The following is a 24,964-nucleotide window of genomic DNA, read 5'->3' on the forward strand; positions in this document are numbered from 1 at the left end:
CAACATGGATGGGCCTAGAGATTATCATACTAAGTGAAGTAAGTCAGACAGAGAAAGACAAATATCATATGATATCACTTATACATGGAATCTACAAAAATGACACTAATGAACTTATTTACAAAACAGAAATAGACTCACAGACTTAGAAAACAAATTTATGGGGAATTCCCTGGGGGTCCAGTGGTTAGGACTCGGTGTTTTCACTGCCAGGGCCAGGGTTTAATGCCTGATCGGGGAACTAAGATCCCACAAGCCATGTGGTGCGGCCAAAAGAAAAAAAAAAAAAGAAAAAGGAAAACAAACTTATGGTTACCAAAGGGGAATGGTGGTGGGGAGGGATAAATTAGGAGTTTGGGAGTAACATATACACTCTACTATATATAAAATAGACCAACAACAAGGACCTACTGTGTAGCACAGGAAACTATATTCAATATTTTGTAAGAACCTATATGGGAAAAAAATCTGGAAAAGAATACATATATATATATATACACAACTGAATCACTTTGCTGTATGCCTGAAACTAACACAACATTGTAAATCAACGATACTTCAATTAATAAATTAATTAAAGAAAAATGCCACTAATAAAAAAAGTTATTTCCAAATCAGTCAGAGGCCTCTTAAGTCAATTCCAACTATATTTATTTCAATAAAATAAGGGAAGGTGGAAGAAAATTACGTTAAGTTTTTATAATGAAATTTGACCAGTAAATTAATAAATCACTATTGAACCAAAAGTCAAAGGTGACAGCAAATAGATATTTTTAAAAATAATACCATCAACCACAAGCATATGAAACAAAACTAGGATGTAGCTTGAATCAGTCACGCATCCCTGAGTCATAATCAAATCAAATACAGCAAGCAATGTTGTAGGGTTCAATTATTTTACCATAATAAAGGTTTTTTGGGCCTCTCACTGCTGTGGCCTCTCCCACTGTGGAGCACAGGCTCCGGGCGCACAGGCTCAGCGGCCATGGCTCGCTCCGTGGCATGTGAGATCTTCCCGGACCGGGGAACGAACCCGTGTCCCCTGCAACGGCAGGCGGACTCTCAACCACTGCGCCACCAGGGAAGCCCCATAATAAAGGTTTTAATTCCCTTGTCAAAAAAAACTAACTCTAATAAAAAGCAGAATAAAAAATGGTAAAACTGAGTACTCAAGATTTTTCCAATTCTCTGTGTTTCCGATCATTAATGAGACAACTGATATTGAAGAATTCCTGCCTCTCTGAAGTCAGTTATTCAAATCTATTTGTGGTTTTAATGCTGTGTTAATATGAATATAATTCCTAACCCTTCCTTTCTTTACACTTCTTTGAAGATTTTTAAAATAGTGCAATATTCTACACGTACATAAATGTATAGCTTAATGAACTGTTATAAAATGAATATCTATGTAACCACCATTAAAAGTCAGGAAATACAATCTCAAAGGCACTCTTCCCTAAAAATCCCCACCCTGCCCTGCCCATCAGAACTGACCACAATCCTAACTTTATGAGAATCACTACTTTGGTTTTGTTTTCATAGTTTTCTTTACTAAGTATGCATCCATAAACATAATACAGTTTAATTTTGCCTTTATAAATATTTATATACAAAATTATTTGGTTTTTTTTAAACTCAATATTATCAATATATTTTTAAGTTGCCTCTGTATCATTGCACACAGCTGTGTTTCATTCATTTTCGCTATTGTATAGTAGGTCAGTATACGGAATACTACAGTTTAATTAACTATTCTATTGTTGATGGACATTTCAGTTCGGGTGCCCAGAAGCACACACAGCTGTGGAGTAAATACCTAAAGGTGAAATTGCTGAACCATAGAGTGTACACATTCTAGCTAATGTCAAGCCATTTTCCAAAGTGTCTGCAAGGCCTCACACTCCCGTCTGCAGTATATGGGGGCGGGGGGGTCTTTGCTCTCCCTCCTCTCCAACCCTGGGCGCTGTCAGATATTTTAACGCATGCCCAACTGGTGAGTATGGAGCTATATCCACGGTGGTCTTAATTTATCCGCTTCTGATTATTAACGAATTAAGCACCTTTTCAATCAACAACAGACAGTTATTGGCCACTGGGTTTCTTTTGGGACATTCCTGTTCAAGTCATTTGCCCATTCTTTAACTGGATTCTTTGCCTTCCTAACTTGTTCTTCACATTTCCTAGCAGTATGTGTTGCAAATATCTCTTCCCACTCGGTGCCCTGTCTTTCCTTGCATTACAACTTTGGAAAAGCCAGTGTGACCTGCGTGCAGCTTCTTCGAGAGCTCCCGGGGTCCTGGGAGCTCTCCCCTGGCCATCCTCATCACAACCGTTCCCACCGTCTCCACCAGAACAAGACTGGGCACCGAGTGATCGGGAGGCTGGAGCCTGGACCGCACCGGCCCCGCCCCCCGGTGCGGCCCCACCCACGGCCGTGCCGGCCGAGCCGCGCGGGGTGGGTCCTGTTGGCCCCGGTCTCCAGGGCAGCGCCGGGCGACGCGGGGCGGGACTGGGAGGCGCCGGGCAGCCGGGCTGCGGAGGCGCTGAGGATGAGGGCCCACCGGGGTCGCGGCAGCCAGGAGCACCGGGCAGGTGACAGGAGGGGTGGGCGGTGCGCCAGAGGAGGGGATTGGGAGGGGTGGGACTCGGAGTGGGGACGGCAGGAAACCTCTCGAGGAAACTGGATCTGGACGGGGCGAACTCAAAGGAGCCCGCGCCGGGGAGCACTTGGGACCGAGGCGGGAAGGGCAGACGGTGGCCGAGGCAGGGACGGGGCCCAGGTGGCCGGGATCTGGAAAGACTTTGGCGCCCAGACTCCCAGAACAGCCCTAGCGTGGGTTGATTAGACCGGTCCAGGGCATCAGAACCACCGGACCCATCACTTCCTGGGCCTTAAAATGCTCCTGGTTGCCCAGTCTTGTCCATCGGAGAAAAGAGGGGTGGAGAAAATAAACCCAACTCCCCTTTGGGCAGCTTCGGGCTTGTTCCAAAACAGGGCACCTTTTCCTCTACCACTCATCTTGGTAGGTGAGTCCTTAAAGCAGGGCTCCTTTTCACCTACAGAAGGAAATGTGTTTCTCCCAGTACTAATGGGCTAGGCCCAAGGTCTTGAAGGGACCCCTAGGGAATTAGCCGTTTCTTAGTGCCACCGGTTTATCCCTGTCTGTCTTATTTAGGAGATGCGTCAGCCCCTCTTGGTCAGAAATTTCAGTGAGAAACTTTGTGCCACTAGGCAGCCACATTCGCTACATTTAAAAGGCCCACTTTTAATTTATTTCAGCTATCAGCTTTTCCTACTTTAATCCCATGCTTTCATAAAGTCACACCTTCCACAGACGACCCAACTTGGATGGTATCTGCCTTTGCTCTCTTCATAATCTCCCAAACTTCATTAATGACAAAAATTATATCTTCTTCTATGGACATTTTTAATTGATTAACTCCAAGAAATCCTAGTCCATGTATGTAAAAGAGAAATTGAAGGGACTGAATTATTTCATGAAGGAGCAATTCCAAATTGAAATATAATGATTATTTTAAGTTTTCTTTAAGATCCCAAGTACAGTGACTTGAACTCTTAAAGTAAGACTGGTGTTTATTACAAACTGTTTCAGTTAAAATGTGTTAGTATTTGAGGGATTTGACACTTTCTAAAAATATCCTAAAAGCAACAGTTGATCTGCTTATCAAAATTAAAATAATACGGTAGAATGAAATTCGTATTTTTAAAATAAGAGAATTAATACAGCAAACTGGTCTGTGCAGTTTGACAATAATATGTTAGTCTACCAACAGGGGGAACTTTGAATTAAAAAGAAAACCATAGATATTTAAATATCAGATGTATTTAAGTATGAATGTTACCTTTGGTCTGTTTTGTTTGTTAAGGTGCTTTCCTCCAAGGAGTTGAGGATGTTCCTTGGAAATATTAGCAACAAGGTCAACTAGGACTAGCAAGAAGGTCGTGTTATTTAATTAAAGAGAGGATTTGCCCAAAGAACAAGAGAAAGCCATTGAAACAAATTTTACAGTAATCTCTGATGAGAAAGGTTGTTTCTGTTACCTGACCTACAGAAAAACAACAACAACAACAAAAAAAAAACAGCATAAAGGCAGTGAGATGGAAGACAGAGCAAATAGAAATGCCAAGTAGAGATGAAAGGAAGCACATCCAAAAACATCATTTCCTTTCAATCCTATCTGAACTCAAAGCATCCTTTCCGTAAACCATCTCGTGGGTCTTTATGACAGCCCTTTGAGACAGGGAGGGCTCACTTGGAATCATACTCTTAAGCTAGTTACAAGGGACCCGAGCTGTTATTCAGGCCAATCTTTCACCCACCCAGCATTCCCCAGAACTGCATTCCATTCAGGCAGGTGGACACCCAGCCTCTGCTATGAATCACTGAATGGCAGAATTCACAAGGCCACCAAATCTTTTGTTGAACAGTTTTAATCATTATCATGGGTTTTTTGTTTTTTCCTCTGAGCTGAGGTTGATCTCTATGTAATGTCCACCTAAATTACACATTCCTACCTAACAGCAATCTGGATATCAAAAAATCTTCCAAATGATAGAGTCAGCCAATATAGGTTGAGGAGCAAAACAGCTTCCATCAGTTTTACAGTTCCAACTGTGGAAACCATACTCTACTTCTCTCCCCCTCCTTTATTTTCCAAAAGGCAGACCCTGAACCTGTTTTACTCTGTCCATAAATACTACTGAACATGGCATATTTATATCAGTGCCCTCGGTCTTGGAAATAAGGCATTGAAGTACTGTCCCTGATTAGCCATTTCGCTTTGTCCGGGCTTATCTGTAACAGGCCCTTGGAAGCTCAAAAAAGGAATCCAGTCATTTAATTTTCTCAATAAAGCTGCATTTGATTACTCAGACTGTTTATGAGCTCTACATCAGATGTGTTTCTGTAGAGAGAAAAACATAATAGTTTTTCCAATAGACCTTTCTCATACACACAAAAGGGGGCATACAAAAGCCTGCAGGTAATAACAAGTTTCTCTTACTTAATTTTTTGATTAACATTGGAATTAAAGAGATTTCAGTAGTCACAGAGTAACATAAATATAATTTTTTTAGGCAAATTCTTTTGCGAACCACGACTTTAAACATTCAGCCAGCTGCTGCCATCCACAAGAGTATCCCTGTTCATTTTTGTATTTTCTCAAGATGATTCATCGTAAATTAATTCCCAAGCGCTCTATTCTGTCTCCTGTTCATCACACCAACTTAAAGGTCCAGTCCACAGAGCCACCTTTTAAGAAAGAAGACTTACATTTGATTTCAAGAGACTCCTTGGAATCTGATTCAGAAAGCGTCACTCAAGAGATCAAGTCCCCGTCTAAACTTGAAGACCAAATTCAGGACAACGACATGGAGCCTGACAGCTTAGAGGAGGAGAACTTGAGTGAGACGGAAGAGGAAGCAAGCAGAAAAGCAGCTCAGAGAAACCTCCATACCCAAGATGCTGGTGCGAAGAACAGGTAAGGAATTGGCTTGTGTAAGAAAACAGTGGGTTCCGAAAGGCATTGTTACATAATTACTGGTACTGTCCCAAGTGAAAGTTAGGACAGGCTCTCGGTTTTCGTTTTTTGTTTTTTGTTTTTTTTTTATATTGGAGTATAGTTGATTTACAATGTTGTGTTAGTTTCAGGTGTACAACAAAGTGATTCAGTTATACATGTATCTGTTCTTTTTCAGATTCTTTTCTCATATAGGTTATTACAGAATATTGAGTAGTGTTCCCTGTACAGTAGGTCCTTGTTGATTATGTTTTATACATAGTAGGGTGTACATGTTAATCGCAATCTCCTAATTTATCCGTCTCCCCAGCCTTTCCCCTTTGATAACCATAAGTTTATTTTTTAAGTCTGTGAGTCTGTTTCTGGACAGGCTGTTGGAATGAGCACCTTTGTAGTGTGTGTGAGACAGGTCTCCAAGCAGCTAACCACAGCTCGGAGCCAAGATTTTTGTCACATTCATTTCTCTTTTTTAAAAAAACGCATAAGATGAGAATAGTTATTAATAATAAGGGCATTTGCCTTTCTTATGCTCATTTCCTGTCCATATTCCAAGTATCCCCACTGCTGTGACCTCACCCTGGAGAAATCCACGAAAGCCTGGTCTAGCAAATACCATGACTTGGAGCCGGGTGGCCTTGAGTTGGTCCAGGCACTGCCGTTTAGTGTATAATTTGAAATAAGTCCCTTCAGTCTTTCTCATCTGTCAAATGAGCCAGCCTGCTTCTCTCACAGGATTGCCATCACTGTCAGTAGAGTACGTTCTGGGGGTAGAAGCCTACCTGAGCTAGGAGAGGTCTACCTTCCTGGGCTTATATAATCACATAAAGATTTAATTTCTAATAATCAGTACTTATGGGGTATTAACTTTAGGCTAGAAGCCACCAAAACATCTAAGAGGATTTAAATGAGTACAATCTTACTCAGTTTTCATGAAAATATAAATGATATGCTAGAGTACTGAAGTTAAAAGCTATTGATTAGACAGGGGTCTTGGGATGGTGGTAAAGTACAGAGCATCTGAAGCAGACCATATGGGTTGGAACTGTGCCGCTGACTAGCTGTGTGACCTTGGCCAAGCCCGATTAAACTCTCTGTGCCTCAGTTCCTCCTCAGTAAAAATGGGATAGTAATAATAGTTACCTCACAGACTTACAGTGAGGCTAAAGTAAGTCTATGTATACATATATAAAAAGTGCTTCAAACAGTGACTATAAGTTCTATATGTGTTAGATGTTTTTTTAATTAGGGTTAAAGTAAATTGAGGAAAGTTTATTGGAAGGCCTAGAACTTGGGCAGGGAGGGTTTTGGAGACTAGGTAAGATTTGGGAAAAAAAGAATAAAATTAGAATGAATGTGTGTGGCACATTGAGCCCCACTTGATGGCAGAGGATTTGTTCTGAGTGTAGGGAAAGTAGACAGAGGAGGGGCCTGCTGACGGGGACTGTCGTGGAGTGCCCCCAGCCCACGCCGCGCGTAGGACGTGGAACACAGAACTCAGATGACGTGTCCCAAGAATGCAGTCACAGCGAAGACTTGTGTGGAGCCAGAATGAGAGCCCAGCCCTGAGTCTTTTTCTTCGTCTTTCCCTCTTTCTCTCTTTCACTGGAAATGTCAAGTTGAATCGAGCTCATTTGCTCCTTAGGGGATCTCACAGCACAGTACAGTAAATCCCCTACATACGAACCTTCAAGTTGCAAACTTTCAAGGATGCGAATGTATCATAACCCTATTACAGTACAGTACTCTACAGCCGATTGTGTTAGTTGGGCACCTAGGCTAACTTTGTTGGACTTAAGAACAAATTGGACTTAACGAACGCGCTCTTCGTACGTCCACTGTATAAGTGATAAATGCTATAACTGAGGTGCAGCCATAGAGCTGGGGGGCAAAAGAGGGGCTTAGGAAGGCTTTAACCAGCCAGCCGCCCCTGACTGGACTGGGTTGGGCCACCTGGAGGAGAAAATGCAGGTTCTTGGGGAGAGCAGTGAGATGAAGCAGTGTTCAAGGAAGATTATTCTGCAAGCTGGTGCATTATGAATTAGAGGGTAAAAACACAGTGGACAAAGAGACTACCAGATGGTAATAATTACAATGACAACAATAACAGTAATGACGTCTCTTTTGAAAGGCCATCTCTTTTGAAGAATTTCACTCAATTCTTCATTGTAATCGGGCAAGAAAGTGCTGCTATTCCCATTTACAGATTAGGAAGATGAAGCTGGCAGAGATAAAGTCACCCAACGTCAGAGTGCTTTGTTATTGATGTTGAGGTGTTTTTTAAAATACTTTTCATTTTATTTATGTATTTTGGCTGCGCCGCGCGGCTTGCAGGATCTTAGTTCCCCGACCAGGGATTGAACCCCAGCCACAGCAGTGAAAGCACGAAAGCGCCGAGTCCTAAGCACTGGACCGCCAGGAAACTCCCTGAGTTTTTTTAATCAAGAAAAAATTCTAACCTACAGAAAAGTACAGAGAAAAATACCGTCTCACCCTTATTGCCATGTTTGTTTCAGATATATATTTTAAAACATAAAATGCTAGATAGTTTCCTGGATCCCCTTCTCAAATCCATCCCCGTCTTCCTCTCAGAGATAACCAATACATCAATACATACTCTTTTTTTTTTTTTTTTGACTGCGCCACACGTTATGGGGGATCTTAGTTCCCCGACCAGGGATCAAACCTTCGCCCCCTGCAGTGGAAGCACAGAGTCTTAATCACTGGACTGCCAGGGAAGTCCCAACCCACATATACTCTTATATGAGTGTATATCCTTCGTAGCAATCTTTTATTCATTTACTTCATAGGTAATTTATGAATTAATTACTTCATAGGTAATTCTTTATGTTTATAAAGAACTGATAGGACTTGGTGACAGTTTAGAACTGGGGTTGGAAGGAACAAGAAAAGGCACAGATTACTTTAAGGTTCTAACAACAATAGCATTTATAGAATGCTCGTCCCGAGCCCATCCCTGTGCCAAACGCTTTACATGTATCACCTCATTTAATCCTTACGGCAGCCTCAACAGGTGGACACTATAATGCTCCCATCTTGTAGACTGCAAATGAGGCTTAAAGAAACCAGTTACGTTATACCCATTTATTCCACCGGGTGGGTGGTGGAACAGAAAACTCCTGCAGTCCGACTCTATGCTTTAAACCAGGGGTCCCCAACCCCGGGGCCGCACAGCAGGAGGTGAGCGGCGGGCCAGCGAATGAAGCTTCATCTGCTGCCCCCCATCGCTCCCCATGACTCGCATTACCGCCTGAACCACACCCCTCCCCAACCCCCACCCCCGTCCATGGAAAAATTGTCTTCCACGAAACAGGTCCCTGGTGCCAAAAAGGCTGGGGACCTTTAAACCATGTTTGTATTGTAGCTCTAATCTAGGAGAGTCACAGTCTCCTAGGTAATAAATGGTACTTTTATTTACTACGGGGGTGGGAGGGGCATCGGAAAAGAAATATCTTTTGTGGTGGATAGGTATTCTTGTCTGTACTTTTACGATGAAGAAACCAAGGCAAAGGATCCATTACATGACCTCATTTCTCCAATGTCGAGTTTTTCCTCTTTGAGTGGGGCTCAGAGACCTGACTTTAACTTTGCTTTTGACCCAAGGACAATGTAAATACCTCTCAGTATATTTCAAAATAAAAAAACCATACTTACAAAGTCAAAAGCATCATTAGGGCCTTGGCCTTCTGATTCAGAGATCCTTAAATAATGGTATTTTCCTTGGACGGATTTGCCTTGGAAATCCTTAATGATAGACTATAATCCCCAGGGTTAGAATGGGTTACAGCCCTAGTCATTGCTTGGCTGTACAGTGCTTCATACACTGAACATTTACAGGACCAGTTCTGTACTACAAAGGAAAGCTGAACTGAAGCATGTAGCCAAGTAATGCCTAAAAACATCCTTCAGGCGAGTGTTTTGTTACTGGCCCCTTTTCTCTGCCTCACTTTAGCCTTGGAAACCTTTCTTAGGTGTATTGTTACTTGGATCTGAGTAGTTTACTAGCCATGAAATAGACAAATTGATCTCAGGCTCTCAGTATGAAATTCAAGAAGACTTTCATTTCTGTCAGGTAGATGGCATTCTGGGAATTGTAGTTCAAAATAATTAGTCAAAGCCTTGCCTTAAGACGGAAGAAGATCTCTTTCTTCTTGCTTTTATGGGCAACCGTTTTAAAAGCTGCCTGACAAAATCACTTGAGCCCTACTCTTGTGTTTTGATGTTACTAGAAGCTCCTCAAAGCAATTACTCCCTTGTTCCTCAGCAAAGTCAAGCCACAGTTCGATGTATATGGATTAGAGAAAACCTTTTACTTAATGGAAATTGGAGCAGCATTGACTGCAGTGAATGAATCAAGAGTGGAAAGAGGATCTTCATATGATAATCCTTCAACCCCACTCCAGAACTAGCCCCATGACACTCGGCACTCAGAAGAAAGAGATCAATGTAATTCCTAGAGCATTAGAGATAACCTCTTCAGCTCTGGGGCCTTCTGAAACCTCATATGTTAAAGAAAAAGAAAACCAGAAAGCAGCAGTACAGTAACTAGTATATGTGTTTGATAAGGTCTTATTTACAAAAATACTTCAATCTAATTAGCTACCATTTGTAGGACTATTTGCTTGATATATATTATCTCATTTATCCTTACAAGAGGCTCTTAGATATCGACATTATTATCCCCATTTTGCAGATTAGGAACCAAGGCTCTGAAAGTTGTGTAGGTGTACGTAGCCACTAAGTGGCAGAGCCAGAAATTTAACTGAATGAACTCTCTTTTAACATCAAGATCTGAGCCTCTAATTATAAGTATCTAGATAGGTGATCAAGGGCTGATCTGATAAAGGATTCAGTTTTGCTCTCTAGCAAAAATGAAAGGTGTAACGACTTCAATATGGACTAAACTGAGGCCAGATTAAAATATGCATGTAAAATTATAAATTTTAGTAAAGTAATACAAATGTATAAAGGATCCTGTGCCCTCAGAATACTATAAATATTAACGGCATTTTACTCTGGGCAGTAAGGTCATAGAGCCTGTATTCCTCAGCAGCTCTCCTGGGAAACGGAATGTTTTCATTCATTGAGATCTCTCTCATCACCTGGGAAGTGTAGCCTTCACAAAAGATCCCACGTTCTGTCTCATAAACCACCGTGTGCCAGAAATTACTGGGTGGGAGACAGGCACAGTAAGGTATTCTTAGTTGAACTGAATTTCAGAATTGTCTGAAGGTAAGAAAAGGACTCAGGAATAATCATCTTCATTTTTATGGTGGTATATAATTTTTCCTCTCAAACACTTTCATATATAGTTGACTCTTGAACAAAATGGATTTGAACTGAGCGGGTTCACTCATAGAAGGGTGTCTTTCAATAAATAGTACTGCAGTAGTAGAAAATCCACAATTGGTTGAATTAGCGGATGTGGATCCGTGGATACAGAGGGCCGGCTCTGGGACTTGAGCACCTGTGGAATTTGGTATCCCCTGCCTGTCCTGGACCCAGTCGCTCGCAGATACCAAGGGGCCACTGTATGTTGTTTCTGCTTAATAATACAAGAATCAAGTGAAATATTGAATGATGATTTCTAGGACTTCAGTAGCAGTATGGGATAAGCAAAACAGAAAGTGGGTAAAGGGAGACTTAGTAAAAACTAAAACTCAGTATTTTAATTTCCCCGACTGTTTTGTAGGACACATTGGATATATTTAAGCTGAGGGGAGATTACTTCCTCTCATAAGTGTTGTAGAGTTTTGTTTTGTTTTGTTTTTTTGCTCTGGTTGGGAGAGTAAACGTGACACTTGAGGCTAGATCTAATATTCTAGTATAACCAAGAACATTCTGAGAGCTTCCAGGAGTCAACTCTCATTCCTGTTAGTTTCTAGCAGCATTCATCCGTGTTGATTTATACTGTCTTGATTAGGTAGATTTTCAATTTAAGGCCATTGGCTGGCCAACCTCTTTCAAACACATTCTACTATATACCAAATTCTAGGTATTTGGGGATAGCTACTAGCGTTTTGGTAATTTATTTCTGATCACATGGGTATAGTCATAGCAGAGAGGTGACTTGTCTTGCTGTCTTTTTTTATATAAATTTATTTATTTTTGGCTGCATTGGGTCTTCGTTGCTGCGTGCGGGCTTTCTCTAGTTGCGGCGAGCGGGAGCTACTCTTCGTTGACGTGCCCAGGCTTCTCACTGTGGTGGCTTCAGTAGTTGTGGCACACAGGCTCAGTAGTTGTGGCACGCGGGCTCAGTAGCTGTGGCATGGGCTGTAGGTGTGCAGGCTCGGTAGTTGTGGTGCACAGGCTTCAGTAGTTGTGGCTCGCGGGCTCTAGAGCACAGGCTCAGTAGTTGTGGCGCACAGGCTTAGTTGCTCCGCGGCATGTGGGATCTTCCCAGACCAGGGCTCGAACCCTTGTCCCCTGCATTGGCAGGCGGATTCTTAACCACTGCGCCACCAGGGAAGTCCCATCATTGCTGTTTTATGCTCACTTGCTCACAAACTGTGCAGCAGTCAAACCCTGATGCACTCCTCAGAGCAGGCATGGTGCCATCGTGACAGACAAGCAGAGGAGGGAGTAAGGCGTGTGCCTGGGCATGAATTGTGTCTACCAGAGGCACAGTCCCCACCAGAAATGCTAAAGCCACTGTGACTCCTGGGATTTTATTGCCCTCGGAGATGACCACGAGTTCCTTTCTAGCTTATTTCCAAATGGGGATGCATTACTGTGTTAAAATACGTAAATAAATAGTGAGTTTGAAACCTCAAAAAGTGTAATTTAAATTTACATCACCTGCAATCCTGCAGGTTTATCAAGAGGATTAGGAAGGTTGTAACCAAGTAACTAAGGAGATAGTTTAATTCACGACCTCCACTGTATTCCTCTGTTTCTACTCCCTGACAAATGTGGAAACGTAGAAATCTTTGGTTACTATAATTTTTTAATGGATTGAATTTAAAATAAATGTTTTTTTCCCCAACACTTACATACATTGCTGAGTTTCGCATGATAGGTCCAATTCAGTTTGAAAATTAGTGAATTCTGAGAGCTGTGAGGACTCTTAAAGGTCAGTCTATTCCTTATTGTAAAAGGAGACACCTGAGGCCTGGAGTGGATAACAGATTCACCCAAGTTCACACCGTGGCAAAATCTGGACCAGGACCCAGGTGTCAAGACCTGTCTAGTGCTTTTTCCCATGAAGTCACAGCTACCTGGAAATTCTGTTGCTGTAAATATCTGGCATTTAAAATACAAGAGACTCTACCTAAAGACAGTGTATGCACCTGGAGATGTTGTAAATCTGGGTCCCTGGCTTTTAGCCATTGTTTCTGGAGAATGAAAAGAATATCCAAGCCTTCCACAGAAAATGTCTGGCTTGAACACTGTAAACTCTCACTGAACGAGGGGAATCATGTTTCTAAATAGGTTCTGTGTCATACAGCATTTCCCTTGTGAAGATGCAGCCTTTGTTTCACATAAGATAATCTTAATTAGAAACGAGGTACTAGAATTTTACATCGCAATTACTAACACGCCCTCTTAAGATAATTTATTTTCATTTAACACTCAGATTGTCCTTGAATCAAGACTGGCACTAATAAGAACTTGGGGCAAATATCTGGTTATTTTGCAGCCATAAACCTGTTGTCAAAAAGAAAAAAAAGGGACTTTAGTTGGAATTATCTAAACTCTATAATTGCGGTAAATAAAATTCACCAGCTAACAATCCAGTCCCTTCACTTGAGTGTGTTTCTAAAGACAGTCTTTGGCCTTCGGTTCATTAAACTACCTTTCTTCTATTAAGATGTTTAATATTTTTAGCAGAATAAATGCCTGCATTAAATGAAATTTTCTGGGCTGTAAAGAGCCTCCCCAAAGCATTTCAATACACTTGTGGAACCATTTTATTTCATACTTGCAAAAGTGATTTTTTAATCCTTTGGATTTATTTACTTAAAAGCTGTTGATAAAAAGATTAAGATGAACACAGAACTCAGAAATCCTTGGAAACAATTGTCAGTTTTATAGCTCCTTAAAGAAGCATTAAAAACTTTACACTTAAAAATAAAAAACACAAAAAACACAAAAAACACTTTACACTTAAACAGAAATTGAATTTGCTGTTCATATGCATAAAAGATTTAATGGCATATAAATTGGGAATAATTGTTCTGTTTAAAAGGATTAAATTAAACCTAAATCAATAATAACATGTGCAGTTTCAATTTAACTGCCTACTTAAAGTGGCAAATAAATAACTGCTAAATGATTAATAGCAATGCTTTTATTCACCTCCTCGACAGGCAAAATGGCCAGTTATTGAATATTTTCCTGTGAGTGCAAAGGATGTTCATTGTACTAGAAACATGCTCCAATTTTAGTAATTTTTTGATTGAATACTAAACTGAATATGAGGCTCTTCGTCAAATGGAGATTTGATTTTATTTGGACTGAAGTTGTCCCAGTCATGCTCAAATATGGTCCATTAGAGCCAGCAGATAGGATGGCATATGCATATGAAACCACCCTCCCCTTCCTCTCTGCATCCATTTCTAACCTGGGCATCTGAACGGCAGACCTGGCATCTGTTGTCTGAACAGCAACAAAAGCACTGTATACTCATTGTCTGTATAACCTTCCTATCAAATGGGGAGGAAATGAGGTATGTGTTTTGTGTGCACAAGATTACTGATGAAGGAGCACTTCACACTCATTTTGTTCCAGTGTGTTGACCTGGACCACACAACACAATTGAGCTTCTCCGCACACAAGCTCAGAACAATGGGGTTCTTTAGTATCATGTTCTATTTCAACCATTAGATTTGTTTCTGTGAAGTATTACAGCTTTCCATGCTCGATAGTTTGCAAAACATAAACTCCCATTTGTCTCAACACATGGTTTCCATCAGAAAGGGAAGAAAGGGGGATGTTTTAAGATAATCATGGCAGGTGTACACGGTACAGTGTCATTAAAGCTCTTAGAAGAGCCACACTTTCCGATTCTCATCTTGTAAATACACATTATTAGAGTGTCTCTTCAAACGATCGGTTCAAAAGCATCTTTCGCAGCCAGAGCAGCTCATTATGTCTGATTTGTTTCAAACCCTTCTGTATTTTCCAGGTTTCACTTAAAATGTCCGTCTTCCCCAGGGCGTGTGAGATTGCTTCCGCGGGCATCTAAGCATGGCAATTTGTCGAGGCTGGAAATTACGGCTCTTTCTGAAGGTCTAAAGTAATTGAATTCTCCCAGTTTTATCTTCCTCATCATCTTCCAGCAGTTCTTAAAATATCTCATCATGTGGAAACACTGACATTTCTTAATCCCATTTCCTAAATTATAGTTCAAACAGATTCTCCATGCTGCCTAGGTCGTGGTAAAAAAAAAAAATTGGATTTTTAAAGATAAGTGTTCATTCTTTCAGGCCACTAAGGTCCCACTTAGTGCGTCACGAGACAACTTTGTGTCCTGGAAATAACTTAAGCCCTAGGGAGAGAAGAATCCCTTGAGATCCATCAGGAGGAAGCATAGTACACACCAGTGTTGTGTCCTGGTGACAGAACACAACACACAGCAAGCAAAGACCAGTGATGGAGCTCGTTGGCATGTGCTTTTATAACCGGCCCTTCCTGGGACCTTCCTTACTCCATGCCAAGAACATAGTTCTAAACACATATACGTATATATATGTGCTTAATACTCTCAACGACTATGAGGTAGGCACTATGATTTTTTTTTTAGGTAGGTACTATTATTATCCTCATTTTATTGTTGAGGAGCTGAAGCACAGAAAAGAACAATAACTTGCCCACACTCCCACGGTAACTGGTGGCACCAGGAATTGAGCACAGGCAGTCTGATTCTAGGACCCTCGTCCTTTGACTTTCTACGGTACCATTTCTCAGAACCAAAATATTCCATATCATTTATTCCATGAGACTGAGGGGTGTCTATAGCCCTGACTGTGGACATCATGCCATCATCAACTAATGCTAGTTAAGTCTGGTGACCAGTGTGAGTGCCAGTCTTCTTAGTATAACTGCAGAGACGGAAGTCAGAGACTCCATTTCCTTCCATCATCAAAGACTACCTAGTTGTTAAAAAGAGTGGGCATTCCTCGCTTACCGACTCTTGTGAGTTCATCATAGGATCACAGAACAAGAGAGTTGGAATGAACTTTGAGATATCATCTAGCAGTTGGATCTGGAAATAAGAGGTCAACATATTTTCATTGATAAACAAGGTCTGTCCTCCTAGTTTAAATGCCCATAACATTCTGTACTTCTGTACTGTTGGTGCATAAGATCCGTCCGCCTGTCTTCCTCACTCAGCAGCCAGTCCATCCGCCTGTTTCTGTTTCCCTCACCGCTCACCTCCAGTGCCTAGGACTTGGGGAGCCACTCAGTACATATTTGTTGACTGGCCAACTGACTGACCGATCGATTCACTAACTCCCCTAAGGCAGGCCCTGCAACAACACCTGCTTCACCACCACCTCTGGGATTGGCTGTGTGATACAGGGCGAGTTACTGGACAGGAGCCAGATCCCAGGGCCAACTGCCAGGGTCTATATCCTGGCTGCACCACGTATTAGCTCTGTGACCTTGGAAAAGTGACAGAAGCCTGTTTCTTCATCTATTAAATGGGCATAATAATAGTACCTCCCCATAGGGTTGCCATAAGGAGAAAACTAGAGATTCACTGTAAGCCTTCCCTAGATCAGCACATAGTAAGTAGTGTGTGCTATGTGCTATCTTCCCAAAGCCAGCACTCTACAACCCACCCAGAAAAGCAGCAAGACAGTGGGCTCCAATAACGTGTGTTACTTTTAAAGGTTGCCAACCCCTGCTCTAAATAGTGCAGAGGACAGGGCTACCTGTTCTAAAACTTTGCCCCCAAAAACCATATGGCCTCTGTACATAATCCTTTCCAAAAACCTCACTTTGCCTATCCAAAAGTATTTGTCTTACTATAACATCTTTGCTAATTAAATGATTTTTACTTAATTAAATAAATCCAAACTCTCAAGTTAATGTAGTTAAGCCAAACCCCTCACAGAGTTTACAAAGCCCTTCAAGATTTCACCTCTGCTTAACCCTGAGTTCTAATCCTCCCACCTTCCCTTTTTTTTTTATTTTTATTTTTATTTTTTTTTCTGTACCCGGGCCTCTCACTGTTGTGGCCTCTCCCGCTGCGGAGCGCAGGCTCCAGACACACAGGCTCAGCGGCCATGGCTCACGGGCCCAGCCGCTCCGCGGCATGTGGGATCTTCCCGGACCGGGGCACGAACCTGTGTCCCCTGCATCGGCAGGCGGACTCTCAACCACTGCACTACCAGGGAAGCCCCCACCTTCCCTTTTATCCACGTAGAATTTGTTCTTTGAAAGCCCCACGTTCTCTTTCCCCTCCATTCCTTTTTACGTGTTGTTTCCTCAGCCTGGCTTACACTTCCTGCCCTTCTTAGCCTTCGGTCTCAGCTAAGCCATCACTTCCTTCAGAAAGCTGCCCTTTCCCCCAAGATGGGATTGGATGTCCCTCCTGAGCCCTGATGGCCACTCATCACTCTAATCACAAATAGCTCATTTCCTGGTCTGTATCCCCCACTAGGCTGTGGGCTCACCACTGTATCCCCCTAACTTAGTATGTGCTCAATAAATACAGAATCAGTGAACGAGCAAATGCATGAGGAAAGTTAAATTCTGTCAAATCAAGTGAATGAATGAACGAGGAGAGTTAGGCTCACATTTTCCTTTCAATATATCATAGATATGGGAAATGGCATGTTTCTTCATTTCAAAAAATCTTTATATCTTTATTTACTTGAAGATGTACTTTCATCTTTTCTTCCCCATCTAAACAACCACTGCTGAACCTTATACTTAAAGCAGCACAAGATAAGCCCTAAAATCATTCACTGATTTGGTCCAATGCAGGAAGTTTTTCTGCATGTTTAGATTCTAATTTACTGTTGTTGGTTTTTTTTTAATATCTAAATAAAAATAAAATAAATATCTAATGCCCAGTTATTGATGGAAGCATCACTTGTTGCCTCTTCTGCCCATAGCACAGGGTAGAGGTTAGGGAAGGAAGGATAACCCTCTGTCCCTGCTGCCCAGGACCTTAACCAGGTGAGAAGATGCGGTTGCCATAGTGAAAAGTGAAATAAGCACAAATACAGAACATGAAGTAAGCTATATTGTCTCATTTTGATTTTATGCAACCTTGAGAAATAAACAGAACAAATATAATTGATCCCTACTTACAGATGACAGAAACCAGCTCGGAGGTGACATGATTTGCCAGCTGATGCACAGATAGGTAGTGGCAAACCCAGAACTTAAGCCCAGGTCTGTCCAGTCCCAAATCTAGATTATGCCCTGCTGGCCCCCTCCCTGCCCCTGGGACACTACATGCCCAGTGACCCTTGGAGCCAAGTGAAAGGCAGGGCCCCAAACTCCTGTAAGTTCACATGAGGGGACATCACACGGAGAAACCTCCTCAAAGCCTCAGAGGCAGGCAGCCCTGTGGAGTTTCGGGAGCGGGGAGTTGCACGGTTTGATGTCAATTTCCTCACAAACGCGGACCATCTCCATTCAGGCACTTTGCTGGAGGAGAATATCATTTTTCTTCCCTTGGTGGAAAAGGAAGAGAAGCCTATCCCAAGAAGTCTTCTGTCTTAATATGCAAACTAAAAATTCAAAGTGACAAGGGGAATTCCCTGGCAGTCCAGCGGTTAGGACTCAGCGCTTTCACTGCCGTGGCCCGGGTTCAATCCCCAGTCGGGGAACTAAGATCCCATCCCGCAAGCCTCGCAGCGCAGCCAAAAAAAAAAAAAAAAAAGACACTAAAAATTCAAAGTGACAATTAAGCAAGACATAGGAGTTGGGGCTTTCTGCTCTAGTTTTTGCTTTACATCAAATCAAAGAACTCTAGGTCCACATTAAGAAGACAAAATTAACATTAGGGGCACCATTAGTTTGTTTACCCAGCATAAAATTATGTCCTCTATAAACGGGAATATCAAATAGCATAAAAAGCCCAGATGATTTACATTTTCTTTTTGATTAGAGGATTGCATCTACTGTACCAAGGAAGGAAAATCTCTCCCATTTAGCTTTTGAAGATCAAAGCAGCCATTAAATATGCCATATTACCAGCGTTTTTTTTTTCTTTTTTGGTTAAGACTAGGAGGTACTTTGCAAATTGTGATCGTCATAGAGAAAAGGGAGGACTTTATTTGGGGTCATATGTACTGATGACAGACCAGTTCACTCCCCTCGGGCTGGACCCTGTGCTTAACCTTTTATTCAGATAGGGCTGTCTACAGCTTAAAGCTCACACTGACCTGTCTACTGAGTTTTGTGTACATAGACTTGACCAAGAGAGTACAAACTGAGAGCTTTCAGAGGCACCATCTGATTCCAAAAGTTAGGGGTCTTTCTGTAGCACATTTGATAAAATCTACAAAGACGAAATGAAGTCACAAGTAAAAATCACTGATACAGGAGGATGAACCTATGTAGGTATTCAGTTGGGATAAGTCTTGCTTTCCTCCCACGAATGGCTCAGACTGAGTCGTTGTTCAGGCAACAGTCGAATTTCCCTTCCCAGATAAACAGCTACATGTGTAGATCACTAGCTAAGTGTGAAATCCATTTTATCTTCAGCAGCTTGGTACTTATTCAACTTATGGTGTGTCTTAAGTAACAGCATTCTTTGCATCAAGGCCATTTACTGGTTTAACATTATAGACATTTGTTTTCCAGCATATATAAATTAACCATCCCCCATTTTTTTAAAATCACTGAATTGTACACTTGATTTTTTTAAATTTTAAAAATAAATTTATTTATTTATTTTTGGCTGCGTTGGATCTTCGTTGCTGTGCACAGACTTTGTCTAGTTGCAGCCAGTGGGGGTTACTCTTCATTGGGGTGCAGGGGCTTCTCATTGCGGTGGCTTCTCTTGTTGTGGGGCACGGGCTTTAGGCATGTGGGCTCAGTAGCTGTGGCTCGCGGGCTCTAGAGCACAGGCTCAGTAGTTGTGGCGCACGGGCTTAGTTGCTCTGCAGCACGTGGGATCTTCCCGGACCAGGACTCGAACCCGTGTCCCCTGCATTGGCAGGCAGATTCATAACCACTGCACCACCAAGGAAGTCCCCATCCCCCATTTTGATTCCATATTTCAATGAACTTAGATAATTATGACTTTTTGCCCTTATGTGTAGTGTGTAGGTCTAATTTGAGCCTGGGATGTGTCTTTCCCATGTAGATGGTAAAAGGAAAATTGTAGGAGAAAGATGGAGATTGATTTTGAATAAGATGATCAGCTAAAGAGAACGAGTAAATCTGTTTGGATAAAGGACTTGACATTTCTTTTCTGCTTTGGGCAGTCAACAACCCATAGAAGACAAATACTCAGACCTGCGCTATGACCCAAATTGGAAGAGGAAAAAAGAGGAGGGGAAGTTGTTGGCTGTGGAAGCACTGCCAGAGTCTGTGGACAGCTCTGCAGAAAATCTGACTTTGAATCCACTTTACCCTTCCAAGGAGACTTCGATGGAACTCTCAGGGGGGAAAGGTGAACAGAAGAAGAGCCCACCGAGCACAGCCTCCTTACTTGGGAGTGAATTTTTAAGCCCAAACTACGAACATGGTGCCCATCGCAGCGGGCCATTTTCAGTGCTGAGCAGCAGTGACCCGGAGGAGAAGTCCAGCAACCTCTCTCAGTACTTGAAGAGTTCAAGTTCACAGAGTGAGGTATTCCTGCCGGGATCACACGGCCCTCGGCGAAGGAAGTCCAAACAGTATTTTGTGGAAAAAAACAAACTGACTTTGGGATTACGCACTCCGAAAACGGACTCTTATCTTCAACTTCACAATAAAAAAAGGCGGGAAACTCACCCAGAACAGGTATGTAGCAGCTACCTAAAAATCCCTTCTGAGCACTAGACTGGAATTTGCCTTTGTTTGAAACGGCTAGGTATCACTTCCTCTGGGATGGTGACGTCATTGTAACCACCTGGCTGAGTAAAATGAACTCCGTGTCCCTCGCCCCTCTTTGAAGAATCAAGGGAATTATCCCACAAAGTCTTAAGAGCAAAATAAAAGCCGTCAATGGCTTACAGTGCTGTAATTCAATTATTATATTCAAAATGTTTCTATTCAAGGAACCGTAGAATTTTCTTTTTAACTGTATGCTCCATTAGATAAAATACAGGGCTGAGAGTTTGATTCCCTATGTTAGTTGCCTTGTTCCCACTAAGGCACTGGTTTTCAACCCTATTAAATTCCTCCAGTACATTGGAGGTGCAATGACACACTCATATCAATAACAGCAGCTCACTTACAGAAGTGATTCTCAACTTAGATTCTGTGTACATATTGGGTGGTGGTGCAAGGAGGGCAGGATACAACATGAGTATTTTTCTTTTATTATCCAGTCGATCCTATTATCTTTCTATTATCTTTCCAACTTCCATTGATAATCACTGTGCCGTCTTTTATCCTGTGCAAATGATGTGATACCATTACAAACTTTAGTCTCCCCATCTATAAAATTGGAATAATAATAAGTGCCGTCCCTTTCTCATCTGATCGTTTTGAGGGTATATTCTATCCCAGATGATGGATTCAAAACCTGTTGGAAGGGGGCTTCCCTGGTGGCACAGTGGTTGAGAGTCCGCCTGCCGATGCAGGGGACACGGGTTCGTGCGCCGGTCTGGGAAGTTCCCACATGCCGCGGAGCGGCTGGGCCCGTGAGACATGGCCGCTGAGCCTGCGCGTCCGGAGCCTGTGCTCCTCAACGGGAAAAGCCACACCAGTAAGAGGCCCGCCTACCGCAAAAAAAAAAAACAAAACTCAAAAACAAAACAAAACAAAACAAAACAAAAAAAACCTGTTGGAGGACTTCCCTGGTGGTCCAGTGGTTAAGACACCCCGCTTCCACTGCAGGGGGCACAGGTTCGATCCCTGGTGGGGGAACTAAGATCCTGCATGCTGTGCGGCACGGCCAAAAAACAGAAAAAAAAAAAAAAAGCCTGTTGGAGCCAGTAAACTTAGTTCTATTTCATGGGTGCACATAAAGATCACATCTGCCCACTTCCTAGTTGACATGTTCGTGAACATGGGAAAACTGGCTGGATCAGTGCATCCACCACCCTTATTGAGGAGACAACTTGAAATTCATCACCCACTAATGTGGGATCATTTTCAAATATGAAGGAGAGGTTATTACATTAAATAGGCATGCCCTTAGACCTCCCCCAAATTCAAACTGATGCTGTGTAGAGTACTCTCACCTGTTCTAACCTGTAAGTATTTCCTGATAGAACAAGAGGGGTGAGGTGGGTGAACATTTGTGATTTTTTCTTCTTAACTGAGAAACTCCTTATATGGTCTTAAAAGATTATGTCACATCCTTGCCTTTGTAACTAATAATAAAACAAAGGAATGGGTGTGTATATTTAGTTGATTATCAAAATGAATACTTAGCTGACTTCAAACAGAATTTTTAACATTTTTGACTCAGTTTTAGTTGTTAATGTACTTTTCCATAAAACTTCTGTGAAATTTTGAATTTTGCTTGGTTGCTCATTTTAAAATATAAATTCTGTGAAAAATGTTTATAGCCAATAATTTCTCCTAGACTAGGGCAATATTTTTCCTTTATTTTTAAATGTGTTCTCAAAAGAGAAGAGGCAAATAGTGAGGCCAAAAAAATTAGTTATATCTCTAATAATAAAAGTGAAAAAAGATTTACTATAAACTCTTTAATTGATTTTGTAATTGCTAATTTTTCTTAATAGTTATAACTTAATTTACAAACAATATCATGGTGTGTTGCCAGTGATTCCATAGCATAATTTTCTTCTCATTATGCCAAGGAGGAAACTTTAAAGCATTTTAGGCTTGCCCAGTCTTTAAGCTTGTGAATTATTCTTTGAAGTGGCCATTGACCTTGTCCACCACTTTCTCCAGGTTCAAATGTTTAAGGGCTGATTGCTAATTATATCCAAAATTGTTTCTTCACCATTTTCCAACCTATATTTCCTTCATTTTACTCCTATTCTTTTAAAAAAGAATACAAATTAGTTTGACCTTACAATGATAGAATGATAGGTATAACTTGTTTATTGAATTATAGTCAGTAGCGTGGAATGTGTTCCCTTCAAATCATTATTTATATATGCAGTATGTACAGGTTTTTCTACCAGTGCAGATTATATGTCCCCTGATGGGCAAGAACTATGCACCGTATTTATTTTTAATCTTCATGGTAATTAGCCTAACACATTGTAAGGGCTCAGTAAGTACATGGGAAATGCAACGCATCTGTCTTCCATCACCTCCAAACTATTTACCATCTCCTTCTCTTTACTGTGATTTGAAGTTTATGTGGGAGAAATGGTGTTTCTAGAGCAGTGGTTTGAAATTCTGGCTGGATATTAGATTCATCAGAGAAAAAAACCCAAAGTGATTCTCAGCTCTACCCAGACCAGTTTACATATCTGGGTGAGATCCCAAGCATTAGTATTTTTTTTTAAAGATCCTCAAGCGGTTCTAACATGAAGCCAGGTTTGAGAAGCATTGCTCCAGACTAGAGCAGTGGCTTTTGTCCTTGGCTTCACATTGGAATCACCTGGAAAATGAAAAGAATACTGGTTCCTTGGCCTGCAGCCCTGAAACTCTAATTTAAGTCATCTGGGGTACACTGTAAGCATGGGGAGCTTTCAAAGCTCCCCAGGTATTCCTCGTGTTTCATTAAGACTGATCTAGAGCAGTGATTCTCAAACATCAGAATCATCGGGAGGGCATGTTCCTGGACCTAACCCAAGGATTTCTGATTCAGTAGGGGTAGGGTAGGGCCCAGGGATTTGAATTTTCTACATGGTTCCAGGGGACGCCACTTCTGCTACCAGGCCAACACTTTAAGAACCACTGATCCTTTTTTCCCTCAAACTTTAAGATACTCATGAATGCCCTGAGGATCTCGTTAAAATACAGATTTTGATCCAGTAAATCTGGGGTGAGACTCAAGAGTCTGCATTTCTATCAAGCTCCCAGGTGATGCCAAGGCTGTTGGTGCTTGGACCACACAGAAAGAACATAAAGGGTTTTTCAGAAACCTACAGGAACAACTGTGTAAGTCAGTACCCATTGACCCTTGATGTTTGCAATGGCGGATCGGATTATTGTGTTGATTTGGGGGGTGGGAGGTAAGAAGTTAGGGTGGCAGGTTTGGAGGCTGTTTTATATTAAGCAGCATCCACCTGGAAGGTTTTCATATTTGAAAGTCTGTTTTCCCCGACTCATTTCTTTGAAAGAGATGACAAATACCTTAAAACTAGAAATACTGAAAGGATAAATGACCTCTGTTGTTCAATAAATGAATAAATGTCAGTTACCATTACATGGCCAAGAAAACCCAGCTTTTTAATATATCATTTTGTTGCAAGCCTCCATGCCCAGTTGAATCAGACAGGGTCTTAAGCAGTGTATTGTATTTGGGAAGATTTGAAAGTCTAAGAAGTTCACAACATCCCGGTAAAAAATGTGAACCTTTTAAAAAAAATAAAACTTGAAAAGTTCACATTAAAAAAAACAGGCAAGAATAATAAAGCAGGGATTTCCCTGGTGGCGCAGTGGTTAAGAATCTGCCTGCTAATGCAGGGGACATGGGTTCGAGCCCTGGTCCGGGAAGATCCCACATGCTGCGGAGCAACTAAGCTCATATGCCACAACTACTAAGCCTGGGCTCTAGAGCCCGTGAGTCACAACTACTGAGCCTGCATGCCACAACTACTGAGCCCGCATGCCACAACTGCTGAGCCCACATGCCACAACTACTGAAGCCCACTTGCCTAGAGCCCATGCTCTACAACAAGAGAAGCCACTGCAATGAGAAACCCGCACACCACAAGGAAGAGTAACCCCCACTCGCTGCGACTAGAGAAAGCCCACGTGCAGAAATGAAGACCCAATGCAGCCAAAAGTAAATAAAATAAATTTTTAAAAAAAAGAATGATAAAGCAAACTCCGGAAATTAAGAGTCATGAGAGAATCTAGCCCCACTAGATAATAGAGTATATTTTAAGCCTCAGTAATTAAATAGTAGGGTAATATTTAATGTATGAACAGAAAAATAGAAGAACAGAATAGAAAGTCTAGAAATAGAACCAAATTAGTGTGAGAATATATGATCTGATATTGTGATTTGATAAAGGTAGGACCCGATTTGAGGTCCAAAATCTACAAAAAACTGATAGATTTGACTACAGTTGACCCTTGGACAACATGGGTTTGATCTGTACAGGTCCACTTATTTGTGGATTATTTAAAAATACATACTACAGTACTACACGATCTTTAGTTGGTTGAATTCACAAATACAGAACTACAG

At 41.7% G+C, this 24,964-nt stretch overlaps 1 protein-coding gene across 1 annotated transcript in view; it reads left to right on the top strand.

The window, feature by feature from the left end:
* The first annotated feature begins 2,504 nt into the window (after positions 1-2,504).
* Positions 2,505-24,964, top strand: part of JHY (junctional cadherin complex regulator) — a 66,282-nt gene continuing 43,822 nt past the window's right edge. Inside the window, exons 1-3 of the mRNA XM_067751364.1 lie at positions 2,505-2,592; positions 5,099-5,502; positions 19,956-20,475. Of these exons, the coding sequence (XP_067607465.1) occupies positions 5,189-5,502; positions 19,956-20,475 (834 nt within the window). The 5' untranslated portion in view covers positions 2,505-2,592; positions 5,099-5,188. The remainder of the gene's footprint in view (positions 2,593-5,098; positions 5,503-19,955; positions 20,476-24,964) is intronic.

Source organism: Pseudorca crassidens, chromosome 9 (assembly GCF_039906515.1).
Source record: "Pseudorca crassidens isolate mPseCra1 chromosome 9, mPseCra1.hap1, whole genome shotgun sequence".
NCBI classification, from domain to species: Eukaryota; Metazoa; Chordata; class Mammalia; order Artiodactyla; family Delphinidae; genus Pseudorca; species Pseudorca crassidens.